General features: G+C 38.2%; 5 protein-coding genes across 10 annotated transcripts in view; 2 read left to right on the top strand and 3 right to left on the bottom strand.

The window, feature by feature from the left end:
- Nucleotides 1-1,511, bottom strand: part of usp13 (ubiquitin specific peptidase 13) — a 42,427-nt gene extending 40,916 nt beyond the window's left edge. For 5 of the 6 annotated variants that reach the window (XM_041792268.1, XM_041792269.1, XM_041792270.1 and 2 more), the window contains exon 1: nucleotides 1,143-1,511. In XM_041792268.1, coding sequence (XP_041648202.1) covers nucleotides 1,143-1,253 — 111 coding nt within the window. In that variant the 5' untranslated portion in view covers nucleotides 1,254-1,511. The remainder of the gene's footprint in view (nucleotides 1-1,142) is intronic. The other variant, XM_041792265.1, reaches the window with a different exon arrangement.
- Nucleotides 1,512-4,055: 2,544 nt separating this feature from the next.
- On the bottom strand, nucleotides 4,056-7,419 carry ndufb5 (NADH:ubiquinone oxidoreductase subunit B5). The gene is made up of 6 exons (XM_041791657.1): nucleotides 7,283-7,419; nucleotides 6,442-6,524; nucleotides 6,155-6,221; nucleotides 5,285-5,346; nucleotides 5,004-5,110; nucleotides 4,056-4,267 (listed from the first exon to the last, which is right to left on the bottom strand). Exons 1-6 carry the CDS (start codon nucleotides 7,398-7,400, stop codon nucleotides 4,147-4,149), a joined length of 558 nt encoding a protein of 185 aa, XP_041647591.1. The 5' UTR covers nucleotides 7,401-7,419; the 3' UTR covers nucleotides 4,056-4,146.
- A 229-nt stretch (nucleotides 7,420-7,648) lies between these two features.
- Nucleotides 7,649-11,360, top strand: mrpl47 (mitochondrial ribosomal protein L47). Its single transcript, XM_041791846.1, has 7 exons — nucleotides 7,649-7,786; nucleotides 9,010-9,158; nucleotides 9,262-9,322; nucleotides 9,409-9,505; nucleotides 9,676-9,806; nucleotides 10,792-10,887; nucleotides 10,988-11,360. The coding sequence occupies exons 1-7, from the start codon at nucleotides 7,653-7,655 to the stop codon at nucleotides 11,097-11,099; spliced, it is 780 nt and encodes a 259-aa protein (XP_041647780.1). The 5' UTR covers nucleotides 7,649-7,652; the 3' UTR covers nucleotides 11,100-11,360.
- A 274-nt stretch (nucleotides 11,361-11,634) lies between these two features.
- On the bottom strand, nucleotides 11,635-22,138 carry actl6a (actin-like 6A). The gene is made up of 14 exons (XM_041791845.1): nucleotides 21,984-22,138; nucleotides 19,497-19,573; nucleotides 17,863-18,037; nucleotides 16,756-16,856; nucleotides 16,169-16,266; nucleotides 15,908-16,002; nucleotides 15,299-15,405; nucleotides 14,292-14,381; nucleotides 14,130-14,191; nucleotides 13,812-13,926; nucleotides 13,606-13,686; nucleotides 12,826-12,921; nucleotides 12,643-12,729; nucleotides 11,635-12,362 (listed from the first exon to the last, which is right to left on the bottom strand). The coding sequence occupies exons 1-14, from the start codon at nucleotides 22,006-22,008 to the stop codon at nucleotides 12,282-12,284; spliced, it is 1,290 nt and encodes a 429-aa protein (XP_041647779.1). The 5' UTR covers nucleotides 22,009-22,138; the 3' UTR covers nucleotides 11,635-12,281.
- Nucleotides 22,139-22,169: 31 nt separating this feature from the next.
- aldh7a1 (aldehyde dehydrogenase 7 family, member A1) lies at nucleotides 22,170-25,673 on the top strand. The gene is made up of 2 exons (XM_041792226.1): nucleotides 22,170-22,266; nucleotides 23,391-25,673. Exon 2 carries the CDS (start codon nucleotides 23,396-23,398, stop codon nucleotides 25,022-25,024), a length of 1,629 nt encoding a protein of 542 aa, XP_041648160.1. The 5' UTR covers nucleotides 22,170-22,266; nucleotides 23,391-23,395; the 3' UTR covers nucleotides 25,025-25,673.
- Nucleotides 25,674-26,055: the final 382 nt, after the last annotated feature.

Genomic DNA, 26,055 nt, shown 5'->3' with positions numbered 1-26,055 from the left:
AATCTGCAATCAGTGCAGCCCCTATGAAGCTCTGTGATAAACCTTTAAGTGGCCCAGAGTGACATACGAGCTTCAACAGTGCAAGGATAAAAATAAACCAGTCCTCGGCCTACATGATGAACTCCAGACAGCTGAGTCACCTTTAAAAGAGGTTTCAGTTGAAGAAAGTTTACTTTTCTTATTGTATGAACAATGTGTAAACAGCCTAAAATTCATTATTTCTATACATATTTAGTCTGTCTTTGTTAGTAAGTGACAGAATAAATTTTAGTTGGACAATGAAAATATTTAAAATACACACAAATACAATGTTAAAAAAGAGGAATGTTTTAGTGCGATCACAGGTCCCTTATCACAGGAGAAAATTATTAAGTCTCAAAAACAAAGAAAAACCTGCTATAAAATATAGGTCATGAGAGTTTCTACGACCACACTCTCTAGTAACCCTTAGTGCACACTATAAATCCATATTGAAGGACGTTTAAGTTTAAAACTGAATATTAATCAATACTGGGGTGATGACATCAATATCTGCTTTGTCGTTATGAATTAATTTTGAAAAATGCAGTGAATTTAACTATTTATGAAAAAAACAAGCCATAATACACCAAAAAGACAGTAACAATTCACTGTTCCGACATAACTTTAATTTTAAAAAGTGTAGCTTTGTTGCATACCTCAAGTTAAATACACCTGGCAGATTCGAGCCGAGTTTTTACCAGATTAAATATAACACAATAACATATGGTGGCTGTAAACTCACTATTTAGCCCCACAGAGCAGCTGCAGCTAACCTGGCAGCGCTGCTAAAGCATTTGAAACAAATTAACAGCTTAGAGCGGGTGTGTTAGCATGCGTATTTACCGCTTTAAAGGGTATTTGGTCTGAACTGAATGGTCTACCCCTCCCCTGCACAAAGGGAAACCCCTCCATGCCTCTCCCATGGGATGTAAACAACATTTAATTATTTAATTTGTCTTCAAGTTCATGAGGAAGGCGGCCATGGGTACACACAAACATAACAGCAGGTTCACGTGTGTTGTTTGGCCGAGGCATGACAGACCGTCAGCCTGCCACGCACATTCAACCCGAAAACAACACGCTCACGTCTCGGCGTGTGAGTCTATGAGACTGGCACTTACAGGGGTGTCGAAGGAAAAGGCGCACTCGCTCTTGAAAACCCTGTCTCCTGTCCTGGGTACTCTGATGGTGGGCATGTACGGGACCAGCAGCTCTCCTAGGTCTGTAGCCATCTTCGCATTCCTGCTTCTCGCACCACAGTGCTGCGGAGCCACCAAAGCAGCGCTGTCAGAGGAGAGGATGCTATTTTTAAAGCTCTCCGTCTCTACATTCCTCCGGCCAGGGGGATGTGACGCTAAAAAACATAAAAATAAAATGACAGAGGGGTGGAGGCTGGCTGGCTGTTGCTACACAGGCTGTAGTGCATGGAGACCGCTCTTCATCTGTTGTCTTTTGTTTTTGATTTCCTCGCATAAAAAATTCTTTGACCTGCGCAGAAATTTCAGCAGCTACTGTTGACTGAACACACTGGGATGTTTTATCAGATGGGCCCCTCCCACCTCTGAGGATGATTCATAAAGCCACCCACGCTTACTACACCATATTTCCCTGTCCAGGATCCAGGAAAAATATACGAGCAGCTCTTTAAGAGCAGCTGCTTACTGCAGTATGCTAAAAGTCCATCGAAAAATGTCATTACTCCGATGTCATCTGGTGAAATTTTTTTGTTGAATGGGCTGTTTGTTGTATTGTTTCTTTGTAGCGTTCAAAATTAGAACAGTTGTGGAGGCCGTGTTTAAAAATAAGCTTAGGAAGGGACTGACTTCATACGCTTACCAAAAAGACTGAGAATTTGTTTATTTCTACCACCATATCGCCCATTGTTTTGGCAATCATTACGTGCACAGTGCTGCCACCAGGCGGACACTCGCGCTAACTCCAAAAACTACAAAAATGACTTGACAAAATATAAAGCATAGAAAAACCCAGGTTTCCAGGGCACTATACCAAATTCCAACAGGCTTTAGAGGATAATAGTGGTCTCCATTCATTTTCTTTCCACATCACTGCTCCTCTTCTGAAATCCAGTGGGAAACAATCACTGACATGATGTGTCCAAACTCCAAGGCATTTGATACTGTTGACCACCCCACCCTGTTCAGTAGATTGTTTTCTCTTGGTTTTGATCAGACTGCATGCAACTTGTTTCTCAAATATTTATTAAACAGAACGTAAGCAGTAGTTGTAGATAATGCTAAGTCGCCCTTTTTAAAGGTCAGCAAAGGGCCATCCATCCTTTGGCCACTTCTTTTTACTCTTCATATCAATGACATTGGAGGGCAAATTGCAAACTGTAAAATCAATCTTTATTGAAATCATTCAGTTTTATACTCCACTGCACCCTCCAACAGTCAAGCCCTCTTGTAGCTTCTGACAGATTTTAACTGTTTTCAGCAAGCTCTTGTTCATCTCAAACTAATGTTGAACCTCCTGGCAGGCCTTCCCACAGAATTGGCTGAGCCCCTGAAAAACCCAGAGAATGGGCCCTCCCTAGTTGTGGTTTATTGATAGTATCAAAGTATGTTTGTTGTACCAGTAGCATTGTTGCTAGGGTCCTGGCCAACACTAACCTTAATTTGGAGCTAAAAAATGTGTCAAACTATTATTGGGTAACCTGTTTTGCCTCTTTTTTTCTATTCCTTTTGCCACTTGAAACCCATTTTTACAACTTTTCACCCCCTTTTGCCACTTTTAATGCTGCATTTTTTCACCTTTTTCCCCTTGATGCCTATTTAGCCGCTTTTAGCCAATTGTTGAGCTTTTCTCCCTCTTTCTCCACTTTAAAAAAAAAAAAAAAAAAAAAAAAACATTTTTTCCCTTTTTCACCTTCTTGCATACACTTTTTGCTACTTTTAAGCATTCTTATGCTTTTGCCACTCTTTTTGGCTAGTTTTTGCCTTTTTGGCCCATTTTTGCTGTTTTTACTATTTTTAACACTTCTCCATTTCTGCCATGTCTATCCACTTCTAAAAGATTTTTGTCACTTCTTTTGCCACTCTTTCACATTTTTTTTTTTACCTTTCCCTCCTTATAGGCAGTCTTGCAACAACAAAATCAATGGTTTTCTCTAGACGGATCACTGAGCCCATTCATGCTTTGTTGACCTTATTAGATGACGTAAACAATGAATGTGTCCAATAGTTCAAATACCTGGGCATCTGGTTTGATCAGGATCTGTCTTTTAGGTCTCACATTTCAAACTAAGTTGGGAAAGTAAGGCATCGGCTTATTTCTTTAAGTGTTATAAGGCTACGTTCACACTGCAGTTGAAAGTGACCTGAATCTTTTTTTTTTGCTCAAATGTGACTCCAATCTGATTTTATTTCTGACAGTGTGAACAGTGCAAGTCACACTGAATCTGACCTATTTGAATCCAATTCAGGCCACTTTCATATGTGGTTCTAAATCAGATACATATCTGAGCTTCTGAAAGTTGACTGCAGTGTGAACAGGCAAACAAAAAAAATCAGATCTGAGAAAAAATCCAAATTAAGCATTAAGGCCTGCAGTGTGAACATAGCCTAAGTCCTGCCTAACAGTGAAAAATAAAATAAAGATTGTCCAGGCAACAATTTTGCTGGTTTTAGACTAACTTCTCCTGTCTTAAAGCCATCGCATGCCTTATACCACGATGCTCTCCATTTCATTACTGTTGATAGATTCTGTGTTCATCATTGTGTCTCAGTGCATTCTCCCTGCTAAAATCAGATAAGGTACAAATAATCAATAAACTGACATGATGTGAGCAATAATAGTCATCCACTACCAGGTAATCCTCTCTAGGGTCATAAAGGAAGAGATATCCCAGCATATAAAGGAAGAGAGACAGTGTACCACCTGAACAGGTAGCATTTTGTCACAGGAATCACACATAAATTATTCCTTCCAAACACAAAGACCTGAAGAACTAAACCAGTTTAAGGTCAAACATTTTTGCGGCATGAGCCTGACATAAAGCACCTGAGGACAAAAGATTCAGTATATATATTTTATTTACGCATACGAGGAAAATGTACAAACAGTGAGATTGATCGGCATGATGTACAGGTGGCAAAAACATCCAGATTAATTGTCAGGTCTGGTTTTGGGGTGGTAATCGATGAGCTCCTTGTTGAGGGTGCTCACCTGGAACCAGGGGCCGTCACCCTTCTCTCTCATTTGCCTGCGCACCTCCAACTGAGTCAGTCTGTTGACAACAAACAGGCAGTTAAATATTACAATGTTGCTTTAGAAATGGAAAACAAAAGACATAAATCCCTTAACTGTGTATAATAACACTACTCTTTATTTTCTTCTAACAAGCTAAATACCAGCCCACTTTTCCAAAAAAGAGAAATGAAAAGTATTTTAAAGCAAAATCTGACCTTCTTTTTAGCTTGGATACTTAATTTCATTTTGTAAGGTCAAAGCACAGCATATCATATGTGGCAATGATGCCCATAATTTGCCATTCTTGCTTTCAATCCTGTTTTTAAGGTTTAACTAAGCTCAGTTTTCCTTCAGTTAACTGTGAAGCAAATTTGTGAGAGATCTGCTTCAGACAGAAATCCTTAGAATAACAAAACCTGTTGTGTTGGCAGCAAACTACCACTCTACTGCGTGAATGCTTTAGAGCAACTGGACATGTGTTATTAAGATATTTACTTGGAGAACAACGGCATAGATATGAGCCGATTTAATCAGAAAAATGAAACTGCTACTGGATACGGTCAAATAATATAGATACGTTTTAAAAGACTGAAAATATTTTTAAATACAGTGGCTAAAATACTGAATTATGCTGTTATCATGATGTATTCAGACAGTAATACTACAGCACATTGACTGTAGTAATACACTGACTGTATTAACTACTTTTCTTCCTCTGTATCACAACTGCTTTCTGGCCTTCACTCTTCAGAATATTAAACACCAACTTTCACCTCATGTCTGCCTTTTCTTTCTCTATTTGAATAGCAGCCAGCATCTTTTCATAGTCCTTCACTGGTGAATCATAGAAGGTCCGCGCGATCCACCTTGTGATGGGGTGCTGCAGTGTGAGAAAGTGACCAATAAGACTTTTTTCTAATGATTATAAATGTATTTAATTCAAATGAACAATTCCTGGGTTTTCAGTTACACAAAATTATAAACTGGCTGAGCATTTGCTGTGCCTACTTACACATTTTTGTGGCACAGATTAGTGACACATAAAACATTTTACCTTGTGGTACTCCCAGTGCTCAGGTACATAGTCCTCTGGGGTTTCAACCAGCTCAGCCTCACCTTTACAGGAAAAAACAAACACAAGCTCAGCTCAAAGCAACATGTAGCTTGTGTAAACTTACCTATTAAATCAAATACTTAAATCAGTGCTTGGCAAGGTGCAGGTTAAGGCCCACCAGGGGGCCCCAAAGGTACCGTAAAGGGTTGCGAGAAGTCATTTACAATAACTAAAAATCATAGATATAACTTAATCATGTTTTAAATGGTCATAAAATACTTTATGATATATTATTTTTAGTCTCAGAAGTAACAAAGCACAGCTAGAAGTTTTAGCTTATGTCACCTTTTATCATTTATTTTGTTTGATGTATACAGCCGATGTCACAGTTTAATTGGTGTTGGATTAACTGATGAAACTCGTTAAACATTCTACTATGCCACATGGTTCCTGATTTAAAAAAAAAAAAACTCATCAGAGACATTGATGCTAAGTGAAGAGAGTTTCTGGGCAAAAAGTATGTTTATGGAAATAAATATTTGAAAAGAAACTGAACTGACTTTGTGGATGCCTAATTAAAACAAAATAAATGAAAGTGGCCCATTGATTGTTCTTGGTGACCCCACAAATACTTTCTGATAATGTAAATGTATTTAAAAGCAAAGCATTTGAATCTGAATCCCATTTATGATAAAACTATGAAAAATGAAAGGCAAATATCTAAGTCTCATATTTTTGTTGTTGAAGGGTTTTGGTTGGGCAGAAGATTTTCAGGTCTCATATTGGACAAAGATATACTGTAGTTTGCAAAAGGATGACTTGAATGATCAAAATAAGCACTAAGACAAAACAAAAATAAAGACCACTTACCAACAAAGACATTCACTCCTGTGATAATGACTGCCATTGGTATGCCAGTCAGCAGGATATAATATTTCTACGAAAAAAATTGAGATGACAGAAAATGAATTGCATATGTTCCTGGTTCTTTCTCTGCATGATTCAAGCCTGGGTGTCAATCCAGGACAGAATTAGCTGCTATCTGTATGCAAAGTAGTTTGAATTTAAAGGAAAATTTTTAGATCACGTAGATTTTCTCACTCAGTGTAATCTTTAATGTTCACAGGCAAGGAACAAAATAGTGTTGCAGTAGTTACCAATAAGTGCAGAAATCTCCTGTCATAGTAGTCAGAGGGTTTGATGACAAACATTTTCTTTCCATGACCCCAACGAACAGCAACTGCAAAACAAGGTAGGTAACAATGATGTCTGTTCACCTACTTTTAATTAAAGTGTCTCATTGACATAGTTTGACATAGACATAGTCTTTTGAGAAAATAAAAATAAACAGATTGGCTTATGGTTTGGCTGACTGACAATGCCATTTTGACATTGTGATCTTATAGTCATTAATTTTACATCTTTTAATTTTACCAGATTTTTCAGTGCCTTTGTTCATCTACTACCTTGTATGAAAACATGTGATGTACACACAGCCAAAGATAATAATTTCTATGTTCAGAGTCAATATAAATAAACCATAAGCGCTTCAGTTTTACGTTAATATCAACATCTTACTATGCCAACATTTCACACTTCTTCTTCCAATATGTAAATCAAAAAAAGGGGGGATAGTATAAATGATTCTCTTCAAAGGATAACAATAAATCCTCTACACTTTGTATGGGAGTTATCACGTCGTTACATGGGGTGCTAACAGTGTCATTCAAAGGCTATGTTAACCCCATAACCCCCAAAAGTGCTGATACTTTATCCTATACCGACACTATAACAATTAAAGCTCACAGAGTAAGTTAAATAAAGCTGAGCAACTCTCTAGTTAGTCTAAGTTCTACCCGACTTTCTGTTGACAGCAGAGTAGTCGCCACCAGCTAGCTAGCTGTTGGCAAGCTAACAACTCCTGCACAAGGTCATAACAGAGACGGCCACGTTTAGAGCCAAACTATTCTATCACACAACGGCCGAAATGTCTCTTACCTTTATTTGTTCGTGGGATCGTTCGGTTGAGTATATTAACAGCATTATTTCCAGGTTTCAGGGGACTCAGTCTGGCTGCAAATGCAGCGGCAGACCTGAGAATGCTCATCCCCACCATTGCTACTGTGGGAGAACAGTTCAACAACACGGTTTCTGATTGGTTGATGAAAGGCTGAAGCGGAAATCGCCATATTTGATGAGGTCATATAGCGTTGTTTGATTTATTTTTGTTCAATATCTTTTTTAAGTAGACAAATTATCTAAAGCTGAACATACACAAATTATAAAGAACACAATTTTTAAAAATTAAATTACACGTTTAGCAGAAAAAAAGTGCATGATGGGAAATGTGGGAGGGACTACGGAAAAGATGGCGGCGTCCCTTACGACAGGACGCGTTTTGACACTTTGCAAGCAGTTTCAAAATGTTTGTAGGATATCCTCAACTGTAAATGCACAGAAATGTACCTCTATCTTGAGCAAATACCAGTCTACTCTTAACAGGTAAGAAGCCGTGTCAGTGGTGAAAATGGGGCGTTTTGAATGAGGTAAGGTAGCTAACGCTGGTTGTACTTCTCAATTATACATGACGGCTTTTCTTAAACATATCTCGAGGCTCCAGCAGTGGCCGGTGTCTTTTTTCTGTGTGTATTCGTCCTCTAACTCTGTCAACTAACCATGGTTGTAACGACCTTCTTTCACGGTGTCTTTTGCTCACTTTACCACACATTTGTTGGTATTCATAGCTCACATGGCGAGTCATTTGTCCGTTCATTTCATTTTAAACTCGGCTCTTGCAGCTTTGTTGTTCTCATCCGCCTCTAGCATAACGTTGGTTCCATGTGTGCCTTGTTAATCCCTAAGACAGTCAAGGTGATATTCAAGAAAGAAAGCTGGATAATAACCAGAGCAAAGTTGGTCTAAAAAGCGGAAAACTTTACAGGCCTACATGGCTCAATGTGCAAATTTATTTTCTTATTACAAGCTCACAGCTTGATGTACAGTAAACGCACCAGGCGGAGATGGCACAGGTAAGCTTGCAGTGGCCAGATATGTAACACAACATAAACTCAGCAAACCACCGTCCAAGTTTATGAATCAAATCAATTAATTATATGGCGTTATAGGATTAAAACTTAATATTATACAATGCAGGTAAGCCCTCTGCAAATAGTAGATGTATTACAACAAGAATCTAGTGTAAACATCACCGTGTGGCTCCTCTGCAGCACCTGCATTCGTCCAGGACTGTGTTCATTTGGAAACGCTGTCCCAAAATGCCGTCCTGACAGGGAGGCATCTAATTTGGAAACACTGTCCGGACATGAAATAAAGTGTGAAGCCTCATATTATCTGGAGGACTGACTGTGACATTATCCTAGGCGTTATATTTATAGCTGATGTATCAGTTAAGTATTAGAAAGTAGTCGAAGTAGTATAAGAAAAGTTTCTATCAGCCTCAGCAATAATGCCCCTCATTTTTGGTGGTAGATGAATAATTAAACAGCCAACAAACATGCACTTGAATAATGTTCTAGTCGATAGAGGAAATTAGGAAGTAGCAAACAAAGAAAATGAGGAACATTTTAAGAAAGTATGCTTTCATTGTTTTATGTTTCTCTGCTGCTTGCTGAAGAAGAAACTTGTTGCAGTTTATCCTAAGAAGTGTCCTCTGCAGGAAATACTAAATGGACTGAGCCTTAAGATTTTGCTATTTTACTCCCTAGGGAAAAGTCTCCATTTGTCGCCCTCTCTCGGTTCAGTCCCAGCAGCTCCGTGTCTCAATGCCGAGCCCTTCATACCACCATTAGCAGAAGAGGAATTGAAGAGTTCTTTGACCTTCCTGAGAATTGGGGAGAAGCCACTGTGAAGTCAGGTACAAACCTGACATATCCTGTACATGTGGCTTCAACACCTTACATGTTACAGCTACAGCTATGATGTCAGCATGTCACATTTTTGGTTTGCATTATTTTTAGGTGCACCATGGACTGCCAAACAATTGAGAACAAAGAGCAATGAAGATCTACATGCACTTTGGTAGGACTGCTGTGTTCACTGTATGTCTGTGTTTAACTGTGTGTTGCCTTTTATCAGATGTGTGTAATACTGTCATTTTGTCACAGGTATGTGCTGTTAAAAGAAAAGAACATGTTGCTCACAATTGAGCAGGAAGCAAAACGGCAAAGGGTTGCGATGCCAAGTCCAGAAAGACTAAAGAAGGTTGGTACCATCTTAAAATAACAAATCCACCAATTCAGTTGAAAGAATCACATGGATGGGATACAACAACTTGAGCTAGTTATTTGACAAAACTTTGAAAGAATCACATTTTTCTTTCCACATGCACTATTGATGATGTTGGTAAATGTTACGGTTTAATCTTCTACCAGGTTGAGCGGTCAATGATTAGACTTGAGACAGTGGTGAAAGAGAGAGAGACAGCACTGCGTCTGCTGCAGACAGGACAGGAGAAAGGCAGACCAGGCGCATGGAGGAGGAACGTATTTGGATATGTTTACTGGTGAGTGCAGAAAATACATGGATTATAACTTGGATATATTTATGGAGACGTTACACTCTGTTGGTTAACTCTTTAAAACACCACGTGGAGCTTTTGACCCCAGGAATAGATCTTATTCTTACACCTGCCTTATGCCTCTTGAATAGCTTCAAAGTGAATGAGAGAATAGGTGGGAAATAGCACACAGGCTTAAGGCTGTCCTCACTGCAGCTGAGAGTGTCCTGGGCAAATTGAGACACTGGATGTGGCAGAATAACCCAGCCTACTCGATGGTTCATAGCCTTATCAGAAACATGTCCTTCAAATGGCTGATTTATAAAATAAGTGGAAAATTGGACACTCAGACCCATGAAATTCAAGTCCATTTAATTCAAAGTCACCTGCAAACAGGCTGGTGGGGAAATAAAAATGGTTTCCCTTAAGATTAGGCACTGAAATTGTCCATTTTTTATACATTTATCATTAGTTCTTGTTTTCATCATGTCCTGTTGCTATTATTGATTTTGCCATCTGTTGTAATTGTCAGTGTTATGCTATCTTAGTTACTCATTTACCTAAATTTTTGACTGTATCAGAACATGATCATACATGCAGATATCTTCAAGGTGTACTGTCTGTTGATTGGATTGTGTTGATGTTTCAGGTTTGTTAATTTTGTGATTTATAAGCAATGAGTGATCTGTGTAGAATTTTTAACACTGCTGTTGCTGGTATTTGAAGGAAATAATAAAAATCAAAATTAGAAAAATACAAATTTATCAGTGCCACTGACACGCTTACCCTCAGATCGTCAGGTTTATTATGTGAAGAATCACTTACGATTTATACCTTGTCTTCACTTTTTTCTTCAGCCAAGGCAAAGTTGATTTGGGATTTTTTTTACCCTAGGTTTGTTGTTTGCCTTGAAAGTAATTTTAAGTGTCCCACTGTGGAAAAGGAAATACTGAAAGTTGCATTCCTCGTTCATTGATCTTTCTTCCCTCAGGTATCGATTCAAAGAGTATGCTATTCCTTGGTACATGAATAAGCGATACAAGCGAAAGAAGTTCTACACCCCCAAGTTTGTTGACCCCTACATAAGGTAGGATACAACACTCATACAGGATTGTTTCCCTTCATGTGTAGTTTGAATGTTTTTGTAATTCAGTTATGCATGAATGATTTACAATTTTTTCTTGCAGGCTGCGCATAGAGAAACATCTCAGAGACAAGGCCAGGAAAGCTAATATGAAGAGGGACACTGAGACCAAACTTAAGGAGAAGTTTCCTCACATGAAAATTACTGCATCATGAAACTGAAGCAGTTTACAGTCTGTGTTTCTGAGAGCTGTTAGCCTGACATCTGTTCACACTCAAGGCCTTCTCATCATATGATGTTAACAATGGTCTGACTCTGACCAGGGTAATTAACAGAAGGCCTGAACCTCTTATGCTGTGTAGATTTTTCAGTGTATTTGTGCAGCTTTAATCCGATCCTCCAAGATAAATTATACTTTGTCACTGTCAATTGTTTGGTCGTTGTTTTCATACTTATTAAAATACATCTCATATCAATTTTTCCTTCAGTTTCATAAGTACTTGCAATGGATATTTGAGGTTCATGACTTCATAATTTTCCCGTAATCATTTACTGTCACTTCAGTGTAACTCTATTTTCATGTCAAACAACTCGTACTAGATTTTTCATGCACAGAGACCCATAATAGAAGGGAAACAATCTCATGTATTTAGAGGTGGACTATAGAATGTTTGTCACAAACTAGAAAATGAAATAATTTAATAAAAATTAATAAAATATTTTTAAAGACCACGTGAAAACAAGTCAAAATGAAAATTAAATACAGATTTATTTCAGCTGACACCTATCACCACAGGCGAGAAATGACAGGTCTGTAACAATAATGAGCTTAGAACGTTAAAAAAAAAGACACAGATGGACAAAAGACACTCCCCTTAAACAGTAACGTTGTCCTTCCAAATCACCAAAGATAATCCGGTCACCATTCTGCAGAAACCTAGCATTAAGCAAATTCACGTTTTTTCATGTGGGATCCAAAAACTATTTTGCATGTCCTCATTTAATGGCCTTGAGACCATTTTGAGAGTATCTAGTTTGGAAAAAAAAAAAAATTATGGACAGTGGGTAGCACGATCAAGTTCAAAGAAAACCTATTATCATTATTTTTTTTAAGGATTCAACAAAACACTAATGCTTCTGAAAAATAAGGCAACTGGATGTAAAAGGAGCTAAAACCATGTTTCATTTCATTTCAGTGACAGCGTTTACTTTATGTCCATATCTGATTGTTGTACGAATGTCAGATGGGCAGATTAGGGACAAACTTTTTTTAAAAAACAAATGATACAAAACAAGAGTGATCATCAGTAGACGTTCCTGAGTCCAGGGTCAGAGGTGAGTGACTCGCAATGTTGAGTTGTTGGCAAAGACAGTGGTGGAGACAGTTAGGTGGCAAATCAAGGACACTTCCTGTCAACACACTGCTTTCCTCCCTCTTCATACTCCTGTTTGGAGATCCACATCTGCTGAAAGGTTCCCTGACAAAAACGATAAAGAATAAATTACAGGGGATAATAGTTTCAACAAAGCTTAACTGCTTTAGAGTGGTTCTTTAATGATGCGTCTATGTCAATGCCACAGTGGTACGAGACATTTTCCTGTAAATCTCCATGTTTCAGCCACATGTAAGTGATGGATTTATGTTCAAAGGGCTAAATCATTAGCTGTGATGCAGTTTTAAATCCAATCTGTGTGAAAATGGTTTTGTATCATAAAGAATGAAATCCAGTGTAACTTTAAGCTGCTGAGTTTCCTTACAAGTGATGCCAAGATGGAGCCTCCTATCCAGGAGCTGAACCGGCGTTCCACTGTAGTGTTGTTGGCGATTAATTTCAGCCTCATGCTCTGCAAAACACAGACAAGTATTTGAATAGATCGGTTATCAACTTAAGCCTCAGATGATAGTGTTGATCAGAATATGTGGTGGTGCTGAAAACTCACAGGAGGAGTTTTCTGGGAGAGTTCTCTGTTCAGTCGGTCTGTGAAGCCCTGGATGAGAGTGTTTCCTCCAGTCACCACCACACTGCCATACAAACCCTGAGATCAAAGGACAAAAGTGATTAAACAATATACACATCAGAGCATAGATTACATGGCCTAGTGGTTAGGTAACAACCCATGAATGGAAGCTGCCAGTGCAGGATTGAATCTCAACTGTGGCTCCGTTCCCTCATGTCTTTCCCCACTCTCTCTCTGATTTCCCATTCTATCCACTGTCCTGTCCTCAGAGTAAAGGCAAAGCCCCCAAAAATAGAGCTTTAAAAATTATTCACACGATTAATTGTACTTTACAACACAAGTTGCATTTGCTTCTATTCCTCCAGGGGTTCCCAACTTTTTTCTTCAAAGCCCCCACATATGTATCTGAGAAAAGCTGAGCCCCCCAGGACCCAAACGAGTAAAACATTGCTATGAAAAGTCAGAATTATTTTTTATTGTTTCAGTCCTAATACTACAAGAAAAAAGACATGGTTGGCATTTTAATTGGAGCGGAATGTTGGCCTAAAATCCCTCTTCAAAAACTCGCCCATATTTCTGATGAGGTAAATTTCTGTATGCACCTTTAACATTAATTGAACATGCCATTTTTAGCTGTGCCATCAGAAGAAAATCATTTGATGGATTTAAGTTAAACATAAGTTTTTCAAATGACTCAAAACAACCACCCCATCACTAGAACCATAACACAGTAATCAGTATTTGAAACATCTTTTTACTCACCGGCCGAATGTCAATGTCACACATTCCCACGCTGGTCGTCACCACGTGGCCGACCCCCAACATTGTGTTTCCTGACAAGCCCTAATGTTAGGATATCATATTCATACTTAAGATTATATTTCCAAAAACTCATAATGAACACAGTAAAATACCAATAACATCTTTAACATCTTGGCTGACCTGTAAACTGAAATTAAAGCACAAACCTTGGCATTAGAGGGGTCAAACAGCCCCTCGGGGATCTTCAGCCTCTCAGCCCCAAAGTCACAGTTGTAGCCATTTGGCAGCTCGTAATGCACTGTGGGCATCTGTGCAGCAACCCTGAGGAAAGAGAGGGAGTTTAGTTCATTTTTTCTAGACAGGACTGACATTGAAACAACTGGGACAATGTTAACTTTTGTGTAACATTATAAATGTTGTTAAAGTAATTTTGGAAAGCTTATAAGACTGAACTATAAACTATATGTCTAGACTCTACGTAATGTTTGTCAAATGTGATATGAGGTTGTAAACAAAGCTCTTACTGTTCATCATATGGGGAGTCTGAAACCTGCAGAACAGATGCCTGGAAATCCTGGATCACACACTGTGAACAGAAGTAAATACAAGTAAGCACACACAAATAAAAAACACGATGCACACAAAACAAATCAAACCATATGTTTGTCATATTGCTTGCTTCTTACATTACACATGTAGTTGTGCCATGAGCGAGTGACTTGAGGTAGTTTTTCCTTCTTCTTCCAGCTGGCTGGAGCTCCCTCCCGCACTGCATCCTGGGATAACAAAAATATGAGAAGTTAACAGTCAAGAGCAATGCAGAATATTTAGGCAGATCATGTAAAAACAAGTAAAGGGGAAGGTTAAATCCTATTTGTAATTTTGTTGGGTTTTTTTTAATCTGATTTAGAAACTTGGACCAATGTACTCAATGTTTCAGCATCAGCCAGTCTATACTGGATCACATTTATTTATCATTTAAACTATACTTCAGTCTGAAAATCACTGAGGTTTCCCTATTTTACAATGACACTGAGATACAAAGCGATGGCTGTTAAAACCTATATCTCTAGCTTTAGAGAAGATCATAAAATTTGTTTTGCTTGCAGAAAGAACAACTTCAGAGCAATAAAAGCATGCTGAAGACTGCTTAAAGCACATTGCAGTTTCTCTACGGCCAGCTGTGCAGATTCAGCAGAGTTTTTAAAACACCATCAGCATAAAGGTGGAAATTAAAGTCTGTCAAGGGGGAAATAACATTATTAATAATAGATAGTAAATAAAATAACTCCCAGAACTGATCCTTGTGGGATTCCTTTTGATAAAGATAAAAACTCAGATTGCGCCTTTACATACTGCAGTCTTTTAAAATAGCTATAAAACCAATTAAAAGCAATAGAATCAAAGCTAATGTTACAAAGTATGTTAATGTATTCACATCTGATTGTTAATATATATAGCATTACATTATTCCGATTCAAGGTTTTGTTTTAATGTAATAACATTAATTTAATGGAACAGCCTGTACTGACAAGTCAATCATACATTTAAAACACAGCCTTTCATCAAGTCAAAGTTTTAATTAGGAATAAAAATTAAAAATTTTCCAATTCTAACATGAGTAACATGAGCCGAATCTTTGTAGAGGACTATTCAAGATGTAGCATTTGAACCTGTGACACAAAGATCTTACCTTTGTGGCAATCATGTAAGGTGGGATTATTTCAACACTTAATTCCTGAAAAAGCTCCCTGCACTGCATGCTCATGAAGTCTCCAGCCAGAGGAGATTTGACGATTCCTGTAAAAAAGAAAAAACAGCTCAAAAGAACTGAATAAATTTTAACTATGCATACCATAATACATAACATCTCCCCCTTTTTAAACCTGAAAACATATTTAAATGGCACACATTTAACAATAAAGGACCGAAGTATGGGAGATAAATTTGATGTTCGCTGTAAATCACAAAAACAGTTCATATGGCAGCAGAAGCTCATTATAAGTGAACATCTACAGAAACACTGGCCTGACTTTCAGAGCAGGCTCCAACCAGCAGATGGCAACATAATTCACAGAAAATAAGCTCTTACACCAGTACAGGCTTTAAGATTATCCAATTAAAAATGATCTCTTAGGCAGATTGTATATGAACAAATTAATGCCTGCAGATAGCTCATCTTCTCTTTGCCTCTGCAGGTGTTCACTTGTTCAAAGCACTTTGTAAACAACTGCTTTAAATATGCTATACAAATAAACTTAATACTTTTATTTCCAAACCTGATGTCTGGATGATATCTCACCTTGCTGAAGGACATAACCATCATGCACTGGAATCGCTGTGGTGTGTGTGGCTCCGCTGTCCAGGACCAATCCCGTAGACCGCCCATTGGCAAAGCTTAAACATGCAGAGTTAAGGAAACTGAGACATAACATATGCAGACTTATTATAAGATACTTGTTTCAGAGCTTTTACTCTAATTATTACTATCAGCCAGTAAGGGGACAGTTAAAACATATCATCTCTGTCTCGTCCTTTTGTGAGGTGAAATATTAAAGGATACGCAGACAGCACAGCAGATTTGCAGAGGAAGAAGGCAGGAATGTTGTAATGTTCAAACATCAGCTCTGTTAGTTTCTCTCGTTTTGCCCGTGTGTTCCACTGCAGACACAAAACACACGAGTACTGTCAGCAAAACATCATCATAAAGTGGTGGAGAAAAGCAAAGCACCTCAAAATGTTTGCAGCTTTTTGATCTGATCTTCAAGTTACATTTAAAAACTTTTTAACTTCTTTTAAAAATAACTTAGAATGAAATAGAAAGCAACATTTTGGCAGTACCAGCAAAGCTAGGAAGAATATGATGAATATTTGCATGGTATTAAAACCTCAGACAAGTATTGGTTATATTTAGATGAATCCTTACACAAACAAGTCAATAAAATTAACATTTTAACAATATGTATTCAAAGTACAGGAAAAAAGGTCCAAATCTTAACAGCACAGCTTTATTAGTATAACTACGTGCATACGTGCATCTGACTGCGATTAAAAATTAAAGCGACTTTACACCATCTTGCATGTGTACTTTAACAGAAAAAGCTGCTGGTGTGTCTTTGAGACCCCATATTCCCACAGGTGCTAACTCACTGATGCCTCTGACATGAGCACTGGATGCAGACTGGGTTCAGACTTGAAGTGCATCTTGTACGTGTGATCCAAAATGGCCTGGAAACTGTCCCAGTCCTCAACTGTAAAAGGAGAAAAGGAGGGCATGACTTGTCAAAGGTTAAATCTCTTCTGACTCTTAAAGTTTAAATATCATACAAGTGAGAAAAAAGGATTGAATTTATGTCAGTCTGAGATAGTCCTGTAACAAGTGTGTTCATGTCTTTACTTTATTGGAGTCTATAGGCTTAGTCAAAACAAAACAACATCACAGATAATGTCTATGCGCACTGATTTGGGTCGGATGATGGTGAAAATAGAGCTATGATGAGCTTTTTTAGATAATAATTTGAGCAGCTGGCACCGATGTTTCAGGTCAGCCCTCAGAGGGAGCTGGAGGTCCCACAGCACAGTTCTTCTGCGATTAAGATTGGTGTCACGCTCGTCTCTAAATAGATTCACAGCCAAACTCCACTGGACCAGATCCTGATGAGCGTCAGCGCCTAGGTCGGATAACTAACTATGAAGCGTGTTTCACATCCGCTGTCCCTGTTACTTCTTAGTTAACAGAGCTCCAACACATCTTTACCATTTGGCATATGAAGCAAAAAATGTGCTATGTTATAGATATTTTGTGCAGATTGAATCAAGAAATTAATCAACATCTGTTTTGATTAATTGATTAATCAAAGACAAAGGCACACATTCACTAATCACAGCTTCAACATTGTGAAACTCCAAAGAAAGCTATCCTGTTTAATAGACTAAATGAATAAGTAAAGACAAACAGTCTTGTTCATGATGAAAAAAACAATAGTCATTGTTGCAGTGTGGGAAATAACTTTTTTTTATGAGACAAATATCAAATAACCACAGATCAAATAGCCATTTAAGTTATTTTATTTAGGATAACAGCTGTCCTTAGTAGTTTAGCACTATTGTTTAGTAGAACAGATCTTGACATACAACCAAAATATTTACAAAATGGCAAATTAAGATGGTAAAAATGCATGAAAATATTTATGAAATTTGATTGAATATTTGGATTTAATAGCATAAATTATTTCTACATCACAACTTAACACTTACTCATGCCATTCTTTAGTGGAGACATGACCTCCATGTTCTCCCTCGGTACTCTCAGCTGGTTGGTATCGATGTAGTAGGTGGTGCCACTCTGCTTGCCCTTGTCACCGTCTGTCTCCATAGGTGTGCTGCCATCTTCTCGGTCAAGCGTCACACCGATCACTGTGGGGAAGTCCGCCTGAGCCAAGCCAAAACAAGAAATCATGACAAGTTGAAACATGACCTCATTGATACTGGTTTACAATAAGAAGAGTTTGATGGAATTTAAACCACTGGCTCCCAACATGGGGACTGGGTGCCAAAGAGGAAGATTTGTCGGCATTGAGGTTGTAAAATTAGATTTGAAAATATTAAATGAAATCATAATAAAGCACTAACTGGTTAGTTTACACAATTTTTGTAAGGCTTATTCTGTTGAGAATTTATCCATGAAAACACTTAAAGTTTATAGTAAGTTTGACAGCAAGGTATCCTTATTTCATAAAGGTCCAGGTGTGGGGCTCAGCTTCTCTTAAAAACATGTGAAAACAAAATTCATCCCTACCGTGAATCAAAATCTTTCCAGTTTTGTGAAACGTGGGCTGATGTAACACTCTTCTAACTTCCAAAGAAAAACAATCACATCTATTTTGAAATGTACAAAAGTACATGATCTTGTTCTGTACTGAAATAGCTTTACAGCTTTTCTTTACAACTGTTATTTTTGAGTTGTCTAAATTATAAATCACAGGAATTACACCAGTTATGCCCCCCTTTTATTCGGTATTCCTTGTAAGTCAAATCTATGTATTTTGTGTTTTTGGTTATGGTGAGGTGTCAATATACTGTCTGTGAAAAAAAGCGTATTGCAGCAACTCTAAAAGTCTAAAGTCATCACGTAAAAATACACTATTTCGAGTGCTCACATACTAACATGCTATGCTTTGAACTTAGTGTCCCTTTTTTCTTTTTTAAAGATTATGTTGGGCTTTACTGTCAGGGCAGTTATAAAGAGAGGATTGGGATCTGAACCTCCAACCAGTGCAAGGGCTCCAGCCTCTGTATATATTGGTGCCTGCTCTATCAACAGAGCTGAACTCATCTCACTTTTTTGACTACTACTTAAATGAAGAGAATCTGTTACAGAACCTGATGACCTTTCTCCAAAGTTCTATGAACCAAACTATGAATATTGTACTTCCAAAATAATAACAGGCGCTGTCATTTTCAGAATTAAAATATTTTTACTACTACTGCATACTTTGATCACTATTCAAACAAAAATATACGTATGAGCAGTCACAAGAAAAAGCATGGAAGTGGAAAGACTGGAGTCAGAAAAACTGGATCTACAAACCGCAGATGATAAAAGAGCACATTAAACTGTACTTAAACTAATGAGTATAATCAATCAACCATCCTCTGTATCTGACATCTCCATTATGAAACTGTTATTTACAAAAGATCTCCAACTAAAGCACAGACAAATCAGATCTGAGGAAGTATTCGAGAATGATCTGAACTCAATTCATGCTGTCTATCTCCAGGGTGACAGCCCTCATTTCCTGCCATAAGGGACCCACAGAGGAAAGATGAAGATGTACAGAGGAAGAAGAAAAAACACATAGTTAATCAGGTCATTGGAGTGATCCACTTACTTTAGGACAGTCTTCTCCTGCGTAGCCAGCTCTTACGGTGTACGAGCCAATGTCGAACACCAGAGCCCCCACCTCATCTGAAGGAATAAAAAGAGTTAACTTATATAATTTCACAATAATTTAATTATTTCACAACTATGACAGTGAAAGTTCTGATTTGAAATTCATTTCCAAACACTGACACAAAGCATGGTTCACTTATTTGCATTGACTAGGGCTGAATTCCTTAAAAGAACATTATGTTAATACCTTTACTGACTTAGTTACCTTATAGTTTGCCATTAACATGGCAACCCATATTTTATTCTTAGGATGAATTATATCTTTAAAAAACTTGTTTCTTCAGAATGCCAAACAGGGGAAACTTGAATCTTGTGCTTTTCTTAGTGGATGATATTCAAATTTAGGTATTTTATCTTTTTTTTTTCAATTGAAGCGTTGAGGCCAGGTGTCAGTAGACATTCTTTTTTAATCTGTATTTACTTAACAGCGCGTCATAACTTAGTTTTGGATAAGTTCTATGACAAAAGGGGTATTTTAATAGTCTTTGTTCCACATTAACCACAACTTTTCACATATGTGTACTAACCACACTGGATTTGTGCTAGGACTTAACTACTTTACTACTACGTACTTTTCAATAAACACAACTGTTAAATCATTCTGTATAATAACTAACACAATAGTAAATGGAGTAATTTAGTAATTGAGTATTCTGATCAATACTCATACTGCAAACTTGATATGAATTGTTGTACTAGAGGGAGTGATCATTTTTATATCTTTCTCATTTTGATGAAGAAAAAACTAAGAAAAAAAGGGGGAAAGTACGATTTTTTGTAGGGATGGGAATTGAGAACCGTTCCATCGATCGACATCATTTACACTTAAACTACATGATTCACTTATCAAAATGTTACTCCCAGGGGCCTTGAAAAACGCAGTTTTGCGAGAGGCAGTAATGAAAGCAAGAACAGAGACGTCAAGGAAGTAAACATGACGGATAGTAAGAAAAACAGGTCAAAGTGGTTGAAGTGTGGGTTCATTTCTAAAAAAAAAACAAGCAACAGTGTGACATGCAGTATCTGCTGAACAGGGATTTTATGCAAGGCATTCATCTTTTTGCACAAGAACTGTTAATTTAGTTCATGATTTTAATTTCTTTTAATACTTCCAGAGAGCTAGGATCCAGAAACTACAATATTAACTTACTGTATATTTACTGAACAGTTTTATCTTTTAAAGAAACTGAGCAGTAGTATGGTATTCTAATTCAAGTTCAGAGGTTGAAGAGCAAAAGGGGTTTATTTTAACTGCGACATGTCCAACAAAAAAAGATCTTTTTTGTATATTTAAGCATGTTTTCCTTCCAAATACTTAATATTGAAGGCTTTTTGTGTTCAGAACTGTTGAATTTAGCCAGTAACTGAAGTGTGCGTGTCACTGAAGGTGGCATGCATCTTGTTCTGTGTTCAGAGAGAAAAAGACTCAAATAATTAACATTTAAAATCTGTATAGTCTAGACTCTAGAGAAAACTCACAGGAAAGAATTGATAATGGCACAAACTAGTAAAATCTTATCAGTTACTATCCTTTTTTTTTGTAAACCATTTTTAAAAAACACACTTGAATGATTGTGTGATGTGTAGAGCATAAAATCTCTGCTGTAAAAAAAAATTAATAAAATGTAACCAGGTTTTTTGACACACATTTCAGGTTAAAAGAATATTGTACCTTCTGCAGTTTGAAAATTAATGTTTTATCTGTTTTATCTAAATTTTGATTTTATCTGTACTTGGTTGATTGAATGATAAAGCAGTTTTAACAAATTTTGTAACAAATTGATACAAAAGCTGGGCTTCTGGTTTGCCTGTTTCAGGAATTTAAGCTATGTATAATACAGTGTTATCATATCGTAATACTGCTCTTTAAAGACTGCAAAACGATCCGATTGTCTTCTATACTTGCTTGTTAATTCATAATTACCAGTTAGAAGTGTTTATTGCAGGCAGCCAAAGCAACGATCCTTATTATTATCAAATTCAGAATCATCATTAAAGTTTGTAAATTTAACCAGAGACAAAATGCCGATTTAGATTTTATAAATTCCTTTCTTCCATCACTCAATCAGTGTTAAATCATTTTAAATATAAGGCTTTATCACTATCAAATCTAATGTTGTCGTTAACGAAATACAAAACGACAGTATGCTCACTTCCATTCATTTCCTTGCTAGCTAGCTGGTTACTGGCGTGATTAGTTTATATGCCTTCATAGACGCAATTTAAGCTTAAACCACAGCAGGACACATCTACACAGAGCAATTTTATACAATTTTAAGCCATTGTGCTAGCGATGGACTACCGTAGTATCATTTATAATGTTAGCAAGCTAGCATAGCCAGCTAGCTATAAATTTAGCTAATGCTAGAAAACGAGAGAGCGTGGACTTCTGTTTATCTTTATTTAAACATGAGAACGCACTTACCGCCTCCATACACTCCGCCACTCATACTCCAAATGATCTAAACACCAACTTTTAGGAGAAGTTATTTCAGAAGAATACCCGCTGTATGGTTAATCACAACAAAGGGAATTTGTTAGCATGGATCGGTCTAACAAAGCAGGCGCCACACTGTGGAGGGCCAGCGGACCAATCAGCATCAAGCACAGCATCAGTACTTCCGCGTCAGCTTTGTGACGTTGTGTCTGAAAGCTGTGAGTACTTCCATGCCGTGGAGTGGACGTGGCCCTGCGGACTTTATATCAACGTGAGTGGAAAACTAATCTTTTAAGTAGCATAAACTGATATTTAACCACTTAAACCCACTGTGCAGACAGTGTAATTGCAGACTATTAACAGAAGAGTTATGTTATTGATGGTAAACTGCAGGACCTTGAGTCACGGTCGTTAAGACCAAAGATTGTCTGATCTTGGCGACCATATCATGTCACAGCAAAAGTACTGAAATGGCAAAGCAACAAGTGAAATATGCATTTGAAAACTTAGATGGTAGACCTATTTCACATTAAGCGAATTAGTCGGTGGCAAGTGTGGTATTTCCCTTTGTATCATGAATTTCTAAGACGATAGTCTGCCTCGTGGTTATCCAAAGTTGGATTAAGTGCGCAAGCGCAGAGGGGTGGATATGGCTAGGTTACTTCTTGTTGGCCGCTTAGAAGTCTGAGGAAACCAGTGGTTGTATAACTTAATGAAAAACTTGAATTAAACTCCAAAATTGGTGGTTAAAACTAGGTACAATATTCAAACACATGATTTAATCAATGGCTGTCTTGGAATTATTTTTCCATAGTGATAAATTATTAACAAGAAGTCAAAACTCTTCAAACTAATCTCTTTATTTACTTAAATATTCATTAAGCTCTAATAAGAATGTCTAATACCAAAAGTGGTTAATGAAAAAAACATCGAGTCATAGATAAGGAGTAAAAACAAAAGTTCCTATTTTTATCCTGCATGCCTCTGGTCAACACCTGTTGACTGTTCTCATTTTCTCTGGCATGTGTTTACTATGTGCTGTTTCGGATGAACACACAACACATACAACTTCTAAATAAATTTTATTTTAAGATTGCTAAAGGACTGAGCAGAAACCTGTATTAAAAATAGTAGATTGATTTAAATGAATAAGATTGAATTTTGATAAACTTTTGATTAGACTTCATAAATGTTAGGATTTGCTTTATTTCTTTGTTTATTGCCTTTAATTATTAGACACAAACTATTACTAGGTGAAGGCTGTATGAAAGATAAGATGATGGACAATCTAACAAAACGATTTTTGTGGTGAGATTCTTCTGTTAATAATTACCTGTAAATTTCTGCCCACATTTTTATACTGTCTGAATTAATTTTTAACTTTGTTTTTTCCAGCACCCATGCAGCACTGCCTCACTCTGACCCTTGCCCGGCACAGCAGGCTTGTCTTAAGAAATAAACTACGAACTGTCCACTACCAGCAGTCAGCAGCCATGTCGGGTCTACTCATCAACCAGCCAAAATACGCCTGGCTGAAAGAGCTTGGTCTGTCTGAAGACAACCCTGGTGTTTACAACGGTAGCTGGGGAGGCAGCGGGGAAGTCGTCACTTCATACTGTCCAGCCAACAACGAGCCAATTGCCAGAGTAACCCAGGCCACTATGGCAGAGTATGAAGAAACTGTTCAGAAGACAAGGGAGGCTTGGAAGATGTGGGCAGATATTCCTGCTCCTAAAAGAGGGGAAATTGTGAGGCAGATTGGAGATGCTCTCAGGAAGAAGATCAAAGTCCTCGGCAGCCTGGTGTCTCTAGAAATGGGCAAGATCTATGTTGAGGGAGTGGGAGAGGTTCAGGAATACGTTGATGTCTGTGATTACGCCGTTGGTTTGTCCAGAATGATTGGTGGCCCAATCCTGCCTTCAGAAAGACCTGGCCATGCCCTCATAGAGCAGTGGAACCCAGTTGGTCTTGTTGGTATCATCACTGCCTTTAACTTTCCTGTGGCTGTCTATGGCTGGAACAACGCCATTGCTCTGACCTGTGGAAATGTTTGCCTCTGGAAAGGAGCTCCCACCACACCTCTTACAAGTGTAGCAGTTACAAAGATTGTAGCCGAAGTCCTAGAGCAGAATAACCTGCCTGGCGCCATCTGCTCCATGACCTGTGGAGGCGCTGATATTGGCACAGCCATGGCAAAGGATGAACGTGTTGATCTGCTGTCATTCACTGGCAGCACCCATGTTGGCCAGCAGGTGGCCATGATGGTGCAGGAAAGGTTTGGTCGTAAGCTTCTGGAGCTTGGTGGAAACAACGCCATCATCGTGTTTGAGGATGCAGACCTCAATCTTGTTGTACCCTCTGCTGTCTTTGCATCCGTGGGAACCGCCGGCCAACGCTGCACCACAACAAGAAGGCTAATGCTGCACGAGAGTGTTCACGACACTGTGGTTGAGAGGGTCGCCAAGGCCTACAAACAAGTCCGCATTGGGGACCCCTGGGATCCAAGCACCTTGTATGGGCCTCTGCACACCAAACAAGCCGTGGATCAGTACCTGGCGGCCATTGAGCAGGCTAAGCAGCAGGGAGGCACTCTGGTCTGTGGAGGTAAGGTGATGGACCGTCCTGGAAACTACGTGGAGCCCACCATCATTACAGGGCTGCCTCATGATGCTCCCATCGTCCATACAGAAACCTTTGTCCCCATTCTCTACGTCCTGAAGTTCAAGACGGAAGAGGAGGCATTCGCCTGGAACAATGAGGTCAAGCAGGGTCTGTCCAGCAGCATCTTCACCAAAGATCTGGGTCGGGTTTTCCGCTGGCTTGGGCCCAAAGGTTCCGACTGTGGCATTGTGAATGTCAACATTCCCACTAGCGGAGCTGAGATTGGAGGAGCCTTCGGTGGTGAGAAACACACAGGAGGTGGAAGAGAGTCCGGCAGCGACTCATGGAAGCAGTACATGAGGCGCTCCACCTGCACAATAAACTACAGCAAGGATCTTCCTCTGGCCCAGGGAATCAAGTTTGAGTAAAGCCATCCGGTGGTTTGTTTTTGAACGGATGTGATGAGCCCAAATATAAAACACCGAATGTTTTAGTGTTGAAGTGCAACCTTGCTAATACAAGATGTTCGTCAGTGCATTTTTTGCATTCGGAGATGTCAGTTTGAATTCAGACAAATGTTGGAATAATGTTAAATTTTCCTGTATGAAATCCATCCATGTTGTTTGCATGAGATACAAGTCCTGTTTGGAAAAATTTTTAAAAATAGTCTGTCTAAAAGGTCAAGTTTTTTCCCCTATAACGACTGCGAGCACTTTTCTACAAGCACTTAGAGAGGGAGATTCAGTGCTAGTTGACAGTTCCAGATACTTTATACTGTATGAAAATAATTATTACCGTTAACTTTGGAAGAACATCTGAAGTGGGCTTTATTAACAAGAAGATACAATCGCTGTAATGTAAATAGCATTTAACAAGGACTGCTTATATTTGTTTTCAAGCTTTTCAAACTCCTTAAAGACAATAGTTCATGTTTCACCAAATAAAGATATTGTTAGACCTATTGTTTGTATTTACATTGCAGCATTACTGTACTTTAATATAGAGTACCCTTTAAGAAAGGGTCAAAATGGAATTTCCTTTCAACAAAACTACAATAAATAAAGCATTTCTTGTTGATGTGACCTTAGTCAGCCTAGTTTTTGAAAACTTAAAGGTGTGGAATAAGATAACAACATAAGCCAGTTGTCATTTAGTAGGTGTAACTATAATTCCTAACTTTTGTGTCACTATATTTATTCGTTATAAGCCACTGATTTGGGCCGCGGATGGCCCAGTGGTTCAGTTGCGCCCCATTTCCAGCAGCCTGTGGCTCTTTCACTGCATGGAATTCCCCATTGTGTCATTCCTGTTTCCAACTCTATCAACTGCTCTATCCACTTATCGAGACATAACTAAGTAAAGGTAAAGTTATTTAGGGGAGAGAATTTAACTTTTGAGGGTGACTGTGGCTCAGTAGGTAGCAGTACTAATTTGGCACACTAAAAGTATGACTAAAAAG

The sequence above is a fragment of the Cheilinus undulatus genome, linkage group 7 (assembly GCF_018320785.1).
Source record: "Cheilinus undulatus linkage group 7, ASM1832078v1, whole genome shotgun sequence".
Taxonomy (NCBI): Eukaryota; Metazoa; Chordata; class Actinopteri; order Labriformes; family Labridae; genus Cheilinus; species Cheilinus undulatus.
The sequence above is the reverse complement of the archived record's forward strand: the minus strand, read 5'-3'. Positions and strand labels throughout refer to the sequence as shown.

What these genes read in the sequence shown, in the direction of transcription:
- ndufb5 (XM_041791657.1), bottom strand. Translation starts at nt 7,400, where the DNA reads ATGGTGGGGATGAGCATTCTCAGGTCTGCCGCTGCATTTGCAGCCAGA. An exon ending in GGAGATTTCTGCACTTATTG is followed by an intron (nt 6,222 to 6,441) that starts GTAACTACTGCA and finishes TTTTTTTCGTAG; the next exon opens with AAATATTATATCCTGCTGAC. An exon ending in AAAGAAAAGGCAGACATGAG is followed by an intron (nt 4,268 to 5,003) that starts GTGAAAGTTGGT and finishes TGTTGTCAACAG; the next exon opens with ACTGACTCAGTTGGAGGTGC.
- mrpl47 (XM_041791846.1), top strand. Translation starts at nt 7,653, where the DNA reads ATGGCGGCGTCCCTTACGACAGGACGCGTTTTGACACTTTGCAAGCAG. An exon ending in GAAGATCTACATGCACTTTG is followed by an intron (nt 9,323 to 9,408) that starts GTAGGACTGCTG and finishes ATTTTGTCACAG; the next exon opens with GTATGTGCTGTTAAAAGAAA. An exon ending in GTATTTGGATATGTTTACTG is followed by an intron (nt 9,807 to 10,791) that starts GTGAGTGCAGAA and finishes TTCTTCCCTCAG; the next exon opens with GTATCGATTCAAAGAGTATG.
- actl6a (XM_041791845.1), bottom strand. Translation starts at nt 22,008, where the DNA reads ATGAGTGGCGGAGTGTATGGAGGCG. An exon ending in TCCACTAAAGAATGGCATGA is followed by an intron (nt 16,857 to 17,862) that starts GTAAGTGTTAAG and finishes CTCCTTTTACAG; the next exon opens with TTGAGGACTGGGACAGTTTC. An exon ending in TTGACCCCTCTAATGCCAAG is followed by an intron (nt 13,687 to 13,811) that starts GTTTGTGCTTTA and finishes TCCTAACATTAG; the next exon opens with GGCTTGTCAGGAAACACAAT.
- aldh7a1 (XM_041792226.1), top strand. Translation starts at nt 23,396, where the DNA reads ATGCAGCACTGCCTCACTCTGACCCTTGCCCGGCACAGCAGGCTTGTC.